General features: G+C 36.2%; 4 protein-coding genes across 4 annotated transcripts; 2 read left to right on the plus strand and 2 right to left on the minus strand.

Moving 5' to 3' along the window:
• Positions 1–58: 58 nt before the first annotated feature.
• On the plus strand, positions 59–4,149 carry EV154DRAFT_489273 (P-loop containing nucleoside triphosphate hydrolase protein). Its single transcript, XM_051599279.1, has 8 exons — positions 59–338; positions 398–541; positions 614–798; positions 862–1,223; positions 1,281–1,987; positions 2,045–3,604; positions 3,662–3,927; positions 3,982–4,149. Exons 1-8 carry the CDS (start codon positions 96–98, stop codon positions 4,031–4,033), a joined length of 3,519 nt encoding a protein of 1,172 aa, XP_051463607.1. The 5' UTR covers positions 59–95; the 3' UTR covers positions 4,034–4,149.
• On the minus strand, positions 4,132–6,054 carry EV154DRAFT_489277 (uncharacterized protein). Its single transcript, XM_051599280.1, has 4 exons — positions 5,899–6,054; positions 5,002–5,846; positions 4,349–4,948; positions 4,132–4,296 (listed from the first exon to the last, which is right to left on the minus strand). Exons 1-4 carry the CDS (start codon positions 6,042–6,044, stop codon positions 4,142–4,144), a joined length of 1,746 nt encoding a protein of 581 aa, XP_051463608.1. The 5' UTR covers positions 6,045–6,054; the 3' UTR covers positions 4,132–4,141.
• Positions 6,038–12,053, minus strand: EV154DRAFT_489278 (multi drug resistance-associated protein MRP). The gene is made up of 17 exons (XM_051599281.1): positions 11,913–12,053; positions 11,803–11,855; positions 11,606–11,729; positions 11,420–11,539; positions 11,103–11,363; positions 10,938–11,047; positions 10,802–10,882; positions 10,675–10,732; positions 10,487–10,613; positions 10,270–10,433; positions 9,941–10,189; positions 9,826–9,891; positions 6,933–9,770; positions 6,805–6,873; positions 6,633–6,742; positions 6,308–6,573; positions 6,038–6,251 (listed from the first exon to the last, which is right to left on the minus strand). The coding sequence occupies exons 1-16, from the start codon at positions 11,994–11,996 to the stop codon at positions 6,459–6,461; spliced, it is 4,629 nt and encodes a 1,542-aa protein (XP_051463609.1). The 5' UTR covers positions 11,997–12,053; the 3' UTR covers positions 6,038–6,251; positions 6,308–6,458.
• Positions 12,054–14,612: 2,559 nt separating this feature from the next.
• On the plus strand, positions 14,613–15,317 carry EV154DRAFT_573017 (uncharacterized protein; the record flags this gene model as incomplete). The annotated part of the gene is made up of 1 exon (XM_051606376.1): positions 14,613–15,317. A coding segment is annotated over exon 1 (537 nt), but the record flags the coding sequence as incomplete, so codon positions are not given.
• Positions 15,318–15,321: the final 4 nt, after the last annotated feature.

Genomic DNA, 15,321 nt, shown 5'->3' on the forward strand with positions numbered 1-15,321 from the left:
ATTCGGACTGATTAAACAACTTTAAAAATAAATACAAGGAAATTAACACTTTTAATCTCTTTACTTTTTCACATAAACAAAACTGTATTATAACAATGGCACCACATGAAGAAAATAATTTAAATCAGTCAGGAGCTGGAACAATGTATCATAGCCATGGGATGGAAGTATTCCATAAGCCTCGATCCTATGAAATGATAGACCATGATGCTGGATTTAACCTGCAAAAACTGGCATGGATCGAAGAAAAAGACTCTTCCCGAGCATTTGCAAAGGTCAGGATTGTGGGCGAAGTTTCAGAGGATGTGGTATTAGTTGAACACGAAGATTGTTCTAAAGTAAGTTATTTGTTGTTTTAAATGTTTTTAGGTTTTTGGTTTTAAATATTTCTTGATAGGAGGAGCAAGTTGCAAAAAGTAAAGTTTTCATGATGAATCCACCTAAATTCGATCATGTAGAAGATATGGCAGAATTGCTTTATATGCATGAACCAGCCGTTGTTCATAATTTAACTCAAAGATATAAAAAAAATGATATTTATGCAAGTATAGTGTTGTCTAAATTTGCTCACGATAAAACTTACCTTTATTTTTATATTTTTATTTTCCAATAGACCTATTCTGGACTCTTCTTAGTCGCAGTAAATCCATATCGCTACTTGCCGATTTACTCTACTGAAATAATTCGCCATTATCGAAAGAAGAGAAGAGGTGAAGTGCCACCACATATTTATGCTATTGCTGATCATGCTTTCTACGATATGCTTCATGATAAAGAAAATCAATCAATCCTTATCACGTAAAGAATATACATAACACCTCATTAATTCTTTATTAATATGTGTTTTGATATTATATTTAGTGGTGAATCTGGAGCAGGAAAAACAGAGAATACGAAGATTGTTATTCAATATCTAGCATCAATTGCTGGAAATGGTAGTAATGGATTTGGGCCTGATTATCTGCAAAAGAGTAAATTGGAAGTACAAATTTTACAAGCAAATCCTATATTGGAATCGTTCGGTAATGCGCAAACCATCCGTAACAACAACTCTTCCAGGTTTGGTAAATTCATTCGAATTGCCTTCAATCGAAATGGCGATATACGGGGAGCATTTATTGATTGGTATTTACTGGAAACGTCTCGTGTACATACTCAAACTTTAGAAGAAAGAAACTATCATATCTTTTATCAATTGTTGAATGCAGACCCTCAAATGAAAGGTAAGTTTATTGTGTCAAGTCGAAAAAAATGGCATGCTAAATTTAGTTGTCTGTTAGTCTTGTTAAAGATCGATCAAAAATGTCCATCCGATTTCAATTATACAAAAAATTCGAATCATACTATCCAGGGCGTAGACGATGCTGCTGAGTATAGTAAACTCGTACAATCCATGAATATAATGAGTATATCCACCGAAGAACAATTAGAATTTTTCCGTATTATCGCAGCCGTTCTGTATTTGGGCAACACGATTGTAAACAGTAATTACAGTAGGGTTGAAATTAGTGGTTATGAAAATGCATGCGAAATTCTCGGTGTCTCTCATCAACTTTTCAAAAAACATTTGTTGGAACCTCAAATTAGGGCCGGTAATGAATGGGTTAGTCAATCAAAATCACCAAGTCAGGTGAAAGATAATTTGGATGCGCTTTCTAAAGTTCTATACGAAAGAAATTTTGGTCAGCTGGTAAATCGTGTTAATTCCGCTATTGATGGTCCTCAGTCAATGGAGGGTATGTCGATCTCTGAAGGGGAAAGATTTATTGGTGTATTGGATATTGCAGGGTTTGAAATATTCAAAATCAACAGCTTTGAACAGTTATGTATCAATTACACGAATGAAAAATTACAAGATTTCTTTAATCAAAACATGTTTGTGTTGGAAGAGAAAGAATATGCACGCGAAAACATTTCATGTGATGACTCTTTTGATTACCGTAATGACCTTCAGCCTACGATTAATTTAATCGAAAGTGTTAAAAATGTAAGTCCAAGTAGAATAGAATTAAAGCAACTGTAGTCTGATGTTATATAATTACAGCCTATTGGTATTTTGTCCTGCCTTGAAGATGAATGTGTTACTCAAGGAACCGATGATCGCCTTTTAGCAAAGATTACCGAACAAAATATCTCCAATGAGCGATTTAAGCGTGATATGTATAACGAAGGCTTCTCGATCAAACATTACGCCGGAGAAGTTAAATATTCCACTGCTGGTTGGATTGAGCGTGGTAAAGATCCGTTAAATGAGCACATAGCTCGTCTTTTCGCTGAGTCTACCAATGCTCATGTTGCCACGTTATTTAAAGACTACGCAACGGCCAATACATCAATTTCAGCACCGCCCGTCCGCCAAGTAGACATTCGTAAATCCCTTTTTAGACTGCGTAAAGGCGGAGGAAACTTTCATACAGTTGGGTATAAGCATAAGCAGCAGCTCTCGGTTCTGATGAGTACCCTAAAAACTACTCACCCCCATTTCGTTCGTTGTATTTTACCAAACGACCGCAAACGTCCAGGAGAAATTCAACCCCAACTAGTTTTGCATCAATTAAGATGTAACGGTGTTCTTGAAGGTATTAGAATTTGCCGTGTTGGATTTCCAAATAGACTCTTGTTTGAACAGTTCAGAGAGCAATACAAACTTTTAGCCCCCGAGTTAATCATGCACGAAAAAGATCACCGCAAAGCATGTCAGATGCTTTTACAGTCCGTACCAGGTTTGCAAGCACACCAGTTTCAGATAGGTAAAACCAAAGTATTTTTCAAGGCCGGTATTTTGGGCGATCTTGAAGAGCAACGTGATATTCGTCTTTCTGAAATTGCCACCAAAATCCAAGCTGCTTGTCTTCGTCTCATTGCTCGCCGTAAAGTGACACAGCGTCAATCTCAAGATAAATTAATTCGTACAATCCAGAGAAATAGTAGAATTTATATTGACATGATGCAATCAAGATTATGGAAAGTTTACCACAGACGAAAAGAGCTGCAGTATACATTTGGAACAGAAAATGCAAACCATAAAAAGATTGAAGACTTAGAACAGGTTTTGGCGGCTTCACAAGAACAGCTGCAAGAACTTTCTGCCGAAAATCAAAACCAGCTCAAGACACTGGAAATTCAAGAAGAGACAATATCAAATCTTCAGAATTTGCTAGGCCAGGCTCATCAGACACGCATATCATTGGAAGAGGAGCGAGATCAATGGGTTGCCAAATATAAGTTTCTGGAGCAAGAGCTGAAGGAGACAAATGAAAAACTTGAGCAGACACAGGCCGAACTAAATACCACCAAGGAGTTTAGTGGAGAGCAGGCAGTCATGTTATCCAAAATCCACAAAGATATTCAAGAGGAATGCGAGGAAAATGAGTCGCTTATGATTCAGTGCGATGAACTTTGCAAAGAAAACAATGACTTGCAAGACAAGTTAAGGTTCCTTGAAAGCGACAAGACGGTTTCTGAAGAATTGCAAGCAGAATTAGACTCACGGGATGAAGAAAATCAGAAACTCTGGGCAGAAATGAGAGATCAAGAAGTTCAACATGTGCAAGAACTACAGTTAAAAAATGATAGGATTACAGATTTAGAAGAAGTGATCGAGGTTTGCAAACAAATATAGTCAATTGTTTTTTTCTTTTCTAATATTTTCTTGTTTTAGACCACGAGACAAAAGAATGAAGAAAGGGACGCACTTCATGCCATGTTGCAAAAAGAAATGCTACAATACAAAGGAGAGATACATGAGAAGACACTGGCACATAATAAAATACAGACTCATTTTAATGCAATGGAATCATCACTCGCAAAAGAAACCGAAGAGAGAAAATTATACCAAAAGAAGAATACACAATTAGAAAGAGAAGTAGACATGCTTACAAGGCTCGTCCAAAGCGAAGCGAAAGAGTCCAGAGCTCGTGCTGAAAGGTAAAAGGGAAAAGTATACTGCGTTATGTAATGATTATTAACATTTTTTAACAGACTTGAAAACATGGTTGCATCTCTTCTGAAACGGTCTTCCGCAAGCGTTTAAAAATAATTAATAAAATTACTTACTTGCTTTTGAAATAAAAAAAAATAAAGGTCAATAATATTTAAGACTTCTTTTTTTCTTTTTTTTGTTACATTTTGTTACATTTTGTTACATTTTATTAGTAGTCTGCGTGGATGTGACCGATCCAGGTGTACTAACTACAGGACTAGATGATCGCCCAATAGCAGTCGAAGAAGGCAATTCTAATATGATGGAATCTGTTTCTGTCCCCGTCTCAATCAATTCAGGATGTACATCCGGACCTGCAAAAAACATATCAGCAAATATCTAAATCAGTTACTTTAAGATTATTACCGTATGTATTTAGAAATTCGTCCATGTCCAATAAGTCATCTTCATCTTCATCAATTTTATCGTCATCAGCAGGCGTTCCTTTAGTTGGGTCAAATCCTAAATGATGGGCTAACGCTTGAAGGCTAATCCCAAGGTCGTCAATGTCTTGATTTAATGCGTCAGCTGTATGAGTGATATTTGAGATAGTATTTGTGACTTGATTGATTGTTCGAGCTGCTTGTTGTTGATTATCAATTGTGTTTATTGCTGATGGCGACGATGTCAGCACAGAGGCGGATTTATATTGGTTAAACGACGAGTCAAAGGAATTATTCTTATTAGTGTTATCATTATTATTGCTGTTGTTGTTGTTCGCAGTATAAGTATTGATACCGTTGTTGCTATTATTGTCATTATTCATGTAGCTGTTATTGTTGTTATACTGCTGGTCACTTTGGTCGGTAAAAGGTCCTGTTGAATTGCCGTAAAATGCTTCGTTTGTTAATTGATTGAGTAGTTCAGGATTAGATTGAGCTAAAGTGATCAAGCTTTGAAGGTTTTGTAATTGAGGTATATTGGCGATATTGGAGAAGTCATTTATTGATGCCAATGCAGAATGATCTATTATTTACAAGAGTCAGAAGAAGTTCCGAATACTTATATATATATCTTACCAATTTTTGATTGATCGTTTAGTGCGATAGCATCTTCTAAATCCGAAGACGTGGTATTTGTAGCAGAATCTTTTAGGTGTTCAGGTAGAGCATTACTCAATTCCAATAGCTCATTTTTACCACTGACATAATCATCAATATTAAAAGATGTAGTAGGTTCATTTTGGCGGGGCTTTTTATTAGCTTTACGGCTTTCCTCAGTAATCGAAGTTGCCGAATTCCGAACCCCATTATCTGGTTCGTTGACATCACCTTCATCGTGATCCGAGCCATCAGCAGGCCCCAAAAGATACCTTCTTTTTCTCGGAATAGCAGGTCTTTTTTCCTTACTTGAAAACACGGATGCCAAAAACCGAAGAATTTTATCAATAGTTTCTTGATGACGAAGATGTCTCTCCCTCGCTGCAATTGTTTCTTGCCAAAGTACTTGATTATCTCGTTGTATATTCTGGAGTTGTGTTGAAATATTCGTTTGATGCTTTTTAATCGATTGAATTTCTTCCAAGATATGATGTAAATCTATACTAGAGATTTCTTTTTCGTCTGTGTTGGGTCCCTTTTTTCGGTTTACTAAAAGCAAACGATCCGGTTGATCACGCTGAAAATGAGGATTACTGAATTCCCAACGTTCCGATTCACCATCAGTTTCCAATACACCTTGCTGTAAATGAGGTACCTTATGAAACCCGTACATGTTGAGTTGCCGAACGAATGAAGAGAACTTTTTGTGTTTAAAGAAACGAGGTAAAACTTTACGAGCGAAATCTTCCTGTCGATTAACAAAAAACGAAACTCCATCTTCAGCCCAGCATATAAGTTCATCAGACTCTGGATCACTAACCATACTAAAGAAAAAGACCTTTAATAAAGCTAAGAGAGGGCATAAATGATATATACCTGTATAGTTTGTTTAAAAAGGGGGGAACATTCTTTTGTAAGGTTGGTGCCTGGGGTGTGGTTGTAGTCACAGTGGTTGGTGCAATTGTTTTGAACTGCTTCTTTGGCACTTTTTTTTCTGCTTCGTTCGACGAAGCTTGGTACATTGTTTTGTTTGTAAAAAAGGAAATATGTACCAAAGAATCAAAACAAAACGCCTCTTAACCTGTTCGACGTCACACACGGGCGTGTAAGACGGAGTTTACAGATCCGGTGCAAAGCAGACCATATTCGAAAAGGCCGTGTCCTTTGAAATGAATATTGTCTTTCTGAAACATGCTGTATTCAATTCTGACGGCGGTCCCTATTTCCCCGTAAAGAGTTTAGTAAAAGCTGTCGTTTCTTCACTTTTAACTAATGTAATCTGAAGCAACTAGATACGATGCAGACACGTTTGTACATAGAACCAGTTTTATGATCATTGCATAATAATGATTTTACACATTCATACTGCTTCAATTTTTTTTACAGCAGCGATATCAGATCAAATTGTGAGGATAATTTATTAAAAACGTATTAAATCAATCCGCGAGGCCTGCTTCTTTCGAAAGAGAATAGAACATGGATTCATGATTTGATAGCAAGTTTTTAGGTGTATCAAATTCTCCGATTAAACCATTATCCAACACCAAGATTCTGTAAAAGTAAAACAATATATCGTTAATATTGCATTATTTTTTATTCGGTTTTCCTACCTGTCAGAATCTAACACGGTATTTATGCGGTGAGCGATTGTTAGAATAGTACAATCTTTAAACTGTTTGCGAATCGTATCTTGAATGATAGAATCTGTTTCGACATCGATCTAAATAATAAAATTGTATCAGTAGATATAATTATATTACGTGTGTAGTTTTTTTAACTTACTGCTGCAGTAGCTTCATCCAGAACTAGGATTGTAGTGCGGCGTAAAAGTGCTCTAGCAAGACAAATGAGCTAGATCAAATAAACAAAATGTAAATTAAATATTCCTGTCTTATTTTCAACCCGTTTACCTGTCTTTGGCCAACTGAAAAATTATCTCCGCCTTCAAGAACAGTTCCAAATAATTGATTAACCATACCAGTTACATGATCTTTTAAGTGAGCATTTTCCAGAGCTTGCCAGATTTCTATGTCGGTGTGGGTACCAAATGGATCCAAGTTATCACGAACATTACCTGCAAAAAGAACAGGATCTTGGGGGATAATGGTTAATCTGGATCGAAGGTCGAATAAACGTAGAGTGGAAATGTCAACGCCATCGATGATAATGCCACCTTTTGATGCCTCAATGATACGGAAGAGCGCCAAACTCAATGAGCTTTTACCTGCGCCTGTACGACCAACAATACCGATTTTTTCTTTTGGATTAATTGTAAAGCTTAAGTTCTTCAAACAAAGGTCAAGCCCGGGTCGATAGCGTGTAGAATAACCTCTAAATTCAACTTTCCCAATAGCTGGCCACATGGGATCAACACTACGTGATGCCTCATACTTTTCACGTGGAAGTTCTATATACTGATTAACACGTTCTACAGAAACAATATTCGTTTCAATGTCACAGTATGAACGAATAACCCAACTGAGCGCTTGTGTAACACTAAGAGCATATGAGACACTCAAACCCACCAGGCCTGGATCAATATACGATTTGGGACCGTACAAAACCCCTAAAACGGCAAAGATGCAAGACCCAAATATGATGATAGAGCCTAAAAATTCAAGACGGACCGCTAACCAACGATTACAAGAAATGGAAGGAAAATAGGCGCGTTGATTGTTGTCTAATTTATCTTGGTTTTGAAAGATAAATGCCCTTTGTTGATCGTACGCACGAATTGTCGAAACGCCTTGAATGGTTTCTTGAAAATGGGAATAGATTGGGCTTTTACCGACTGAGTCTAATCGCTTCAGCTCACGCGAGGTTGCAAGGTAGTAACGTTGTACACCCATATAAATAAAGAACAGGGGAATCACCAACAGTAAAAAAAATGGCGTGGAAAATGTGATGATCGAAACAGTTGCGATTACTTGTGCAAGGACTCGAACATACATGTTGAAATTTCTTGGTAAAATTTCATCAATAGTGTGTTGGTCCTTACTAAATCTGTTTAAGATTCTTCCTAGTGGCGTTGTGTCAAAAAAAGACATCGGCGATTTGACGACGGATTCAAGCATGTTAGAATGCAAAAATCGAGCAGACCGAATACCACAATATACCCACATAGTCATGGTTTGCAAAAATGCAAATATGGTACCAGACCATCCAATTAATGCGTAAATAGTAAGATAAACCCATACGTTATTATTTGCTCCATCTTCCAAGTTTTTCCCGCTCCAATGTTTGAGCCAAAGGTTTGCTCCCACTTGAGATCCTTGAGAAGAGCATTGGAATATAATGACCCCGACAATACCAATAACAGAACAAGCTTTGAAGTATTCTTTGTAGACACGGAAATCGACTTTACCTTGTGCACTTTCTTCTACTGTCATCAGATTGCCAACACCATATCTACAATCTGGACTTGTTCCTCGCCTCCTACCGCGGCTTTTTTTGAATACAGAAGAGCTGACTGACGCTCTTCTTGACGCGACTTCACTTAGCAAACTGCCAATACTAACTCTACGATCTCTACGTCGATAAAGCAGCGCATCTTGATTCATTGAGATTTCTTCTTCTGAATGCTCAATACTGATTGGATGCTCATCACCTAAAGGTTCTAGAGTAACATCTTCGCCCTCAGAAGAACAAGTACTGTTTCTATCTTGTTCTAGAGCATTCTGTTCTTCATTCGGTAGCTGGTTACCAAACTCTTTTATCAGCTTATAAAGCTCATTATTTTTGTGCAACATCAGTTTGCTATAAGCTCCTTGTAGTTCAACTTGACCGTGTCGCATCATGACAATATGATCCACTTTATCGAGATAAGCGATGGCATGTGTAACCAGTAGACGAGCCTTATTTTTTAATAGACCGTTGGGGCCAATAACCCGATCAAATAACTGACGTCCAACATGGGCATCAACCGCACTAAGTGGATCATCTAAGAGATAAATATCTGCACGGGCATAAAGAGCACGGGCAATAGAAATACGAGCTTTTTGTCCACCTGAAAGATTGATACCTCGCTCACCAATTTCTGTCAAATCACCATCTGAGAGCACTTTCAAATCCTGTTTCAAGCAACACGACTCGAGCACTTGCTCATAAAATATCGGGTCCCATTTCAGTCCGAAAGTGATATTGTCTCGAACAGTCGCATTCATGATCCATGGCTGTTGTGGTACATAGGCGATATTACCTCGTAAAACCAGCTCTCCAGATACCTTAAAATTGTCTCCCAATATGGCACTGATCAAAGTAGATTTTCCTGTACCTACTCGACCTACGATTGCAGTGAGGGTACCTTTTCTGGCATATAGACATATATCAGTAAGGTCTGTCTGATCCGACGCTTTATCCCATTTAAATGAGGCATGATTGATTTCAACAAGTGGTATAGATGGATCCCAATCTTCAATGTCACGGAAGTCGTATCGTTTGATAGCTTGTAAATCAATTTCTTCGCTGGATAAATAATCTTGTATACGGTAAAGAGATACAGTTGCTTCTATCATAGATGTAATAACATTGGGAAATATAGCCATGGGAAACTGGAGAAGTGAAAATAAGGAGATAGCAACAAACGCGATCTGACTAGTTAATGGTGTAGATGAAATACTGACATATACCGCAAAGGTAAAGATAGACACAAAAAACGGTATCGATGTCCAAGTAAAACTTTGTGCCGCTGAAAGTAGCCCGATTTTTTTAAGCATTGCTAATTCTAGATCGTTACGGATAAATCCAATCTAATATTTTACTGAATTTAAGTATTTTTTGGTTGCTTTATGTTTTTACAAATACCTTTTCCATGAACGGGGCCTCCCAAGCATACAGTTTGATTACTCGAATGCCATTTAAAATTTCATTCTATAGATAATTTTTAATATTTCTTTGTTGGATCCGGTATGTTACGTACCATTAGCTTCACTCTCGAGTCTTTGTTAGTCATCTGAGTCTTTTGGTATTGACGCATTGTTTTTGCAATAAGCATGTTTAAAGGGATAGCAAGCACAAGGACACTTACACCAGCCCAAATACTAGGACCCATTGTCTTCCATAGTAGAAACAAAGCAATAATAATCTGAAAAGGTCCGCTCCAGCCTATATGAAAATAAGTGCATAGATCCATTAAGCGTTGTGCATCCACACTCATACGATTCACAATCTTTTTTTTTTTTAAAAAAAAAAATTAGCCACTTTTGTCTTTAAAGGCTAATAAATTAGTAATTTGAGATGTTTTCTTACTTCTCCTACAGTGGATTGCTGACGGCTTGCATTGCTTAACAATAGCGTTTTTTTATAAATGGCTGTAACTAAAGCTGCGCGCATCTTCATTCCGGTCGTAAAGCAGAGTTGGAAGTATTGGTGTAAAAACATTGTTTGCAAAATAGCTGTAATGAACATAGCAACTATTGAAATGTAAAGTCAGTCGTCTGAATAATTCATCTTTATAACGCATCACCTGAAATAAAAACACCCCTATAACCAGGTTCAGGTTCATTTGTCAGATAACTTGTGACCCAACCCATTAATTCTCTCAAGAGCAAAGGCTGGGTAAATTGCAAAATGTCTTGTATCGCTTTCAGAACCTAAAGAAGAAATTTGTTTGTTATTATTAGACCTCTCTATTATTATTATCGTGTGACTCACAGCTGCAAACAAAAATGGTCCTCCTATGCTTTTTACGAGTGCAAGGAACAGTGATGGCCTTATTTTTTGTTTTTTGTTTTGTTTTTGTGATTATTAGTTGGCACACAAATCAATTAATTATACTCACCTTTCTTTCTTCATTTCGATGTCCCAACACTTTTGGAATCGCTGTCCTACAACTTCTGCCTCATCTTCGTGTTTTAGATTCCTGTTATAAAATAATTTATGAATAATTGATATCATCAGTTACTATACCATATTACCACAAATCATCCATTATTAAAGGAGTTTTGTATCCTAATTGCATTAAAGGTGTCATCCAACTAAATGTTAATCTACCGAAAATATTTGTTCTCTCTTCGGGGCAATTCATCTACAGATTTTTTTTAGAGAAGAGCACTTAGTACATCATGTGCTTTTGTTTCTACCTCGTCTTCATCATCCAAGAAGATGTATTGTCTCTTTGGCTTCGGTATATTTTCTAATACAAACACAAGAACTGTTAAAGCATAGCGAATAAGATAAATTGCGAAATGATCTGAGTGATTTTCTGTGCTGCGATGAGTAATAAGCATGGTACGTAGCTTCACACCACCAAGGATGATTTCCAATAGCCAGTAAATAAGCAAGACACCAGACGAAATTGGATTTCTTGTATATTCAAAATGATGTAACAAAGTTGCCAATAACTGTTTGGTCCCCGTCAATAAAAATAAAACAAACAACAAATAACTACTTTTTTTACCAAGACAAATAGATTAAATCCTTGAGCCACAATCTGCATATCATCCACAGCTGAAATGGTTGTATTTACCGAGAAAACGAAACTGGTTGTAGCTGTCAATATCAAAATAATCAAGGTCGTCTAGTGTAGATAATAATTTGTTAAATGGTTACATGTACATTATGCATCAAATAAAACAAGACTTGCCATTTTTACAAAATAGAGCCAACTTTTAGTAACATCTTTCATTAAAAGCTCTCGTTTGTATAATAAAAAAAATCGTATTGTTCCGGCCACAATCAGATAAAAAGACGATATTGTCATGATAAATCTAGAATGAAATGCTTGGATAAGATACCACGGGCTATCCTTCATTTTTTTCCCTTTAAAACAATAATATTTACGTGTCCTCAAAGCATGGTGTAAAATCAGGCTTTCTAATCGAAGAAAATGGTCCCTATAGATAATACCGTGTTAAGGCTTAGATATATACAATTTCTATAGTATTACTTACCCACCCCTCAGGGTCGTAACACATCGTATCTGGCGGGAGTATCACTTCGGTAATGTAGCTTTTTAGATATGTGCGGTTGCTCATGCTATAGAAATTTTGGTATTTTAGTTTTCAGAAGAAGAGAAAGGGTGAGGGAATAACATGAAACCAATGATTCGGAAAAATATCCTCTCGATGTCTGGGTCATAAAATATTGAAATACCGTCCTATAATCCTGTAAGCTTTACATACCCACACATGCCAATGCTGATACTTGCGTTATCGAATATTTGTTCTTTACGTTTAAGTTTAGACAGTTAGTAGGATTCAATAATCAGTTTTGTATTTTAGCCGAATTTTATGATGCCTTAAAAGTTGGAACTATGTAATTCTGTTTGTACTTTCTTCATACTTTAAACCCAAACAGCATTAGCTTTTTTGCGGACGAATCAAAATTCACTTTAAATCAGAAGTTGTTTGGCCCTCTTCAACTGATATTCAGATTAAGCTTTTCAGCAATTCTGACGGGTGTAACCTCATGATGCATGGTCATGTCGCTAATTAGTATACTAGTGAAGGTGTCAAGATGTTTTACTTTTTTAACGATTTTGTCAGCAATATTTGAAAATTTCATGAATAGCTAAACGAAAAATTTAAATATTCGCACGGAGTATTAACACTCTACAATACAATTTATTGAGATATACATAACAAGCCTCTGCATAAAAACTAATCTTATTATGCTTGAGTGTTTCTGTCGTTGGTCTGAATACTTTTTTACCGCTCTCCAAGCAACTTTAATTTGTCCGAATTTAAAGCGGACGTGAGGATCCTGTCGGGGCGAAATACAACAGTTTAAAAAAAAACCCCAAATTAGGTTGTGCACTTTAAATTCAGACAAGGAAAACCTATTTTCAGATAAACCTAATAATGTTTTCAGATGAACAAAAATATATTTCAGACAGAAGTAAAAAAATGATTCAGACTAACGTAATATATATATATATACAAATAGAATAAAACAAAGTCCAGACAAAGGCTATCAAAGGATGTATCCTATGAATTTTACAGTTTTCATATTCTGCATTGATAGTTCATAATGTATTCAAAGGTGTATTTTTATGAGCTCTTTTTACACAAATCCTCAGTTAATACATACGTTATAACAGTAAAAAAGGGGGAGAAACGGAATTTCAATTACTTTAGATGACGTTGACTTTGAGCATTATAATGTAACTTGATTTAATTGACAATAAATCAATCAGTGCTTCTTTCACAAAAAAAAAATATGAGACCTCGTATTTACCCAGACACAGAAGATTTTATAAATGCCAAAATAACAGCTAAACTTGCTAAGATGGGGGACGAAACGAGTTCCAGCACAATGAATCAAACTGCTGGTGGAAACAGAGGTAAAAATGCACTGTATATGTTCAGGTATATAGCCAAACATAATAACTCATAAAATAAATCAGGCATAAAGAGAAAAGAAACATTTGAAGCGAAAAAAGAAAAGAGTGTGGCTATAAGAAACAGGACCACTGCGTCTTCAAGCTCATCGACCCTGATTTGCAAGTCTTGTGATACAAGTGGTCATTCTTCTGCGAGAAGTAAATTGTGCCCTAACTATAACTATACCTTGCAAGAATTGATCGAAAAGGATCTTGGTGCTAAAAATCAGATATACTATATCTCTTCCATTAAAGGGCTTTTTAAATGAAACAGATGATGATGATGACCGATTACAGAAGGCCGTAAACAAGATCCAGGATCTATCTAGTTTCTTACGTCTTGTTTTGTTTAAAGCTCAAATCTTTGTCAATGACTACATTTTACAATACCCCAATAATTTGTCCAATGAATTTTTTCAGCAAAATTTCTGGTATTCATTGTGTAGAGTGGTTTGTAAACAGCTGTCGATCAAAGACTTTCAGTTAAAGTATGCGAAAATTCACCACTTGGAAGACGTATGGATGGAGCTTAATAATCTAGAGGGAGTAAAATTAAACGTAGAAAAAGATGGGCTGAAAAATTATGGTCAAGTGCTTGCAACTGCATGTGAAACTACTGCTACGTGCTATAATAACTATTACATTGAGAATTTTCAGAACATTATCTGCAACTACTTCATTTATATGATTTGTAAAGAATTTCATGTAAGTTACTATCAGGAAGCACTAACAAGTTATTAACAAACTTAACTTAGGACGTTAAAAAATCTGTCATAAGGAAACTTGTATATGAACATGTTTTAGATCAAGTACTATCATCTGATCCTGTTGCCGTTCTAAATGATGATATCCTCCCACCATTAAGCCAAGAAACAAAAAATGGTTTACAGGCATTTATAAACCCTTTAATTGTGGAGCTCAAGAACCGCTTGCCATCGTTTACAATTACAAAGGCAACTCAGAATACTGCCCTTTTTGGTATTTTACCGGCATTAACACATTCTATCCAAGTATGAATCAATCATTGCGGAAAATTCTACTTTACAGAAGCATGACTCAGAACCAGGAACATCTCAAGATTCGGTTCAATCTGGTGAAAAAAAGAAGGAAGATGATATTGTAAAGCATTTTGTACTGCCTAGAGTATTTAGCCTGTTTCCCAATCCAGGTTTGCAGTGGCGCTTTATCAAAATCGATAGTCAAAACGTTACTGGTATATTCCCTGGCTCAAAGTTAAAGAAAGAAAAGGACGAGACTTTATTAAGCTTTACACAAAGGTATTTTTATGATTGTTTTAACTTTGCCAAGTTAAAAATTAGAAGGTACATACGAAAGAAAGAGCATTGAGAACCTTCTTCATATAATATTAATAATAAACATTTTGTCTATTATTATTAGCCTTAAAGATCTGAAGGAGCTGCCTGCAACCAACGGCAAGATGTTTTTGAACGGGATGTACACCGATGGTTATACTTGCCGCTTACTATTCTGTCGTCGTACTGAGCCATCTTCGTCAACTAAAAGCATTGCCCTAGAACTCGATGACTTTAACACTGAAGAGGTTAATACTTATTTTAGGCCATGTACAGTTGATACCGGAAGGAAGGATGTGTTTGTATTCTACCATGGAGACAATGATGTGAGACGTCTTTCTTCAAAAGAATACTACAATATGGGCGGTGTTAAGCAAAGACATAAACAGGAACAAGAACTCAAAAAAAGCTTGGGTATTGATCAAATTGAGACCAATATCCCCTCACCTAAAACCACGTCTCATGATACCTATATACTGTATATTACGTATATTCTCCAACATATTTATACACTGTTTAATTTCTACGGGTTTAGAACTACCAATAGTAGATGGTGTAATTATATCGCATCACAAAAGAGTATAGAGGACGCCGTTAATATCCTTTTAAATGGATCTACAAAGTACAACAAGAAAAGAAGGAAAAATAAGAAGAAGAGTAAAAAGC

Source organism: Mucor mucedo (genome assembly GCF_025094135.1).
Source record: "Mucor mucedo strain NRRL 3635 chromosome Unknown EV154scaffold_1, whole genome shotgun sequence".
Lineage (NCBI taxonomy): Eukaryota > Fungi > Mucoromycota > Mucoromycetes > Mucorales > Mucoraceae > Mucor > Mucor mucedo.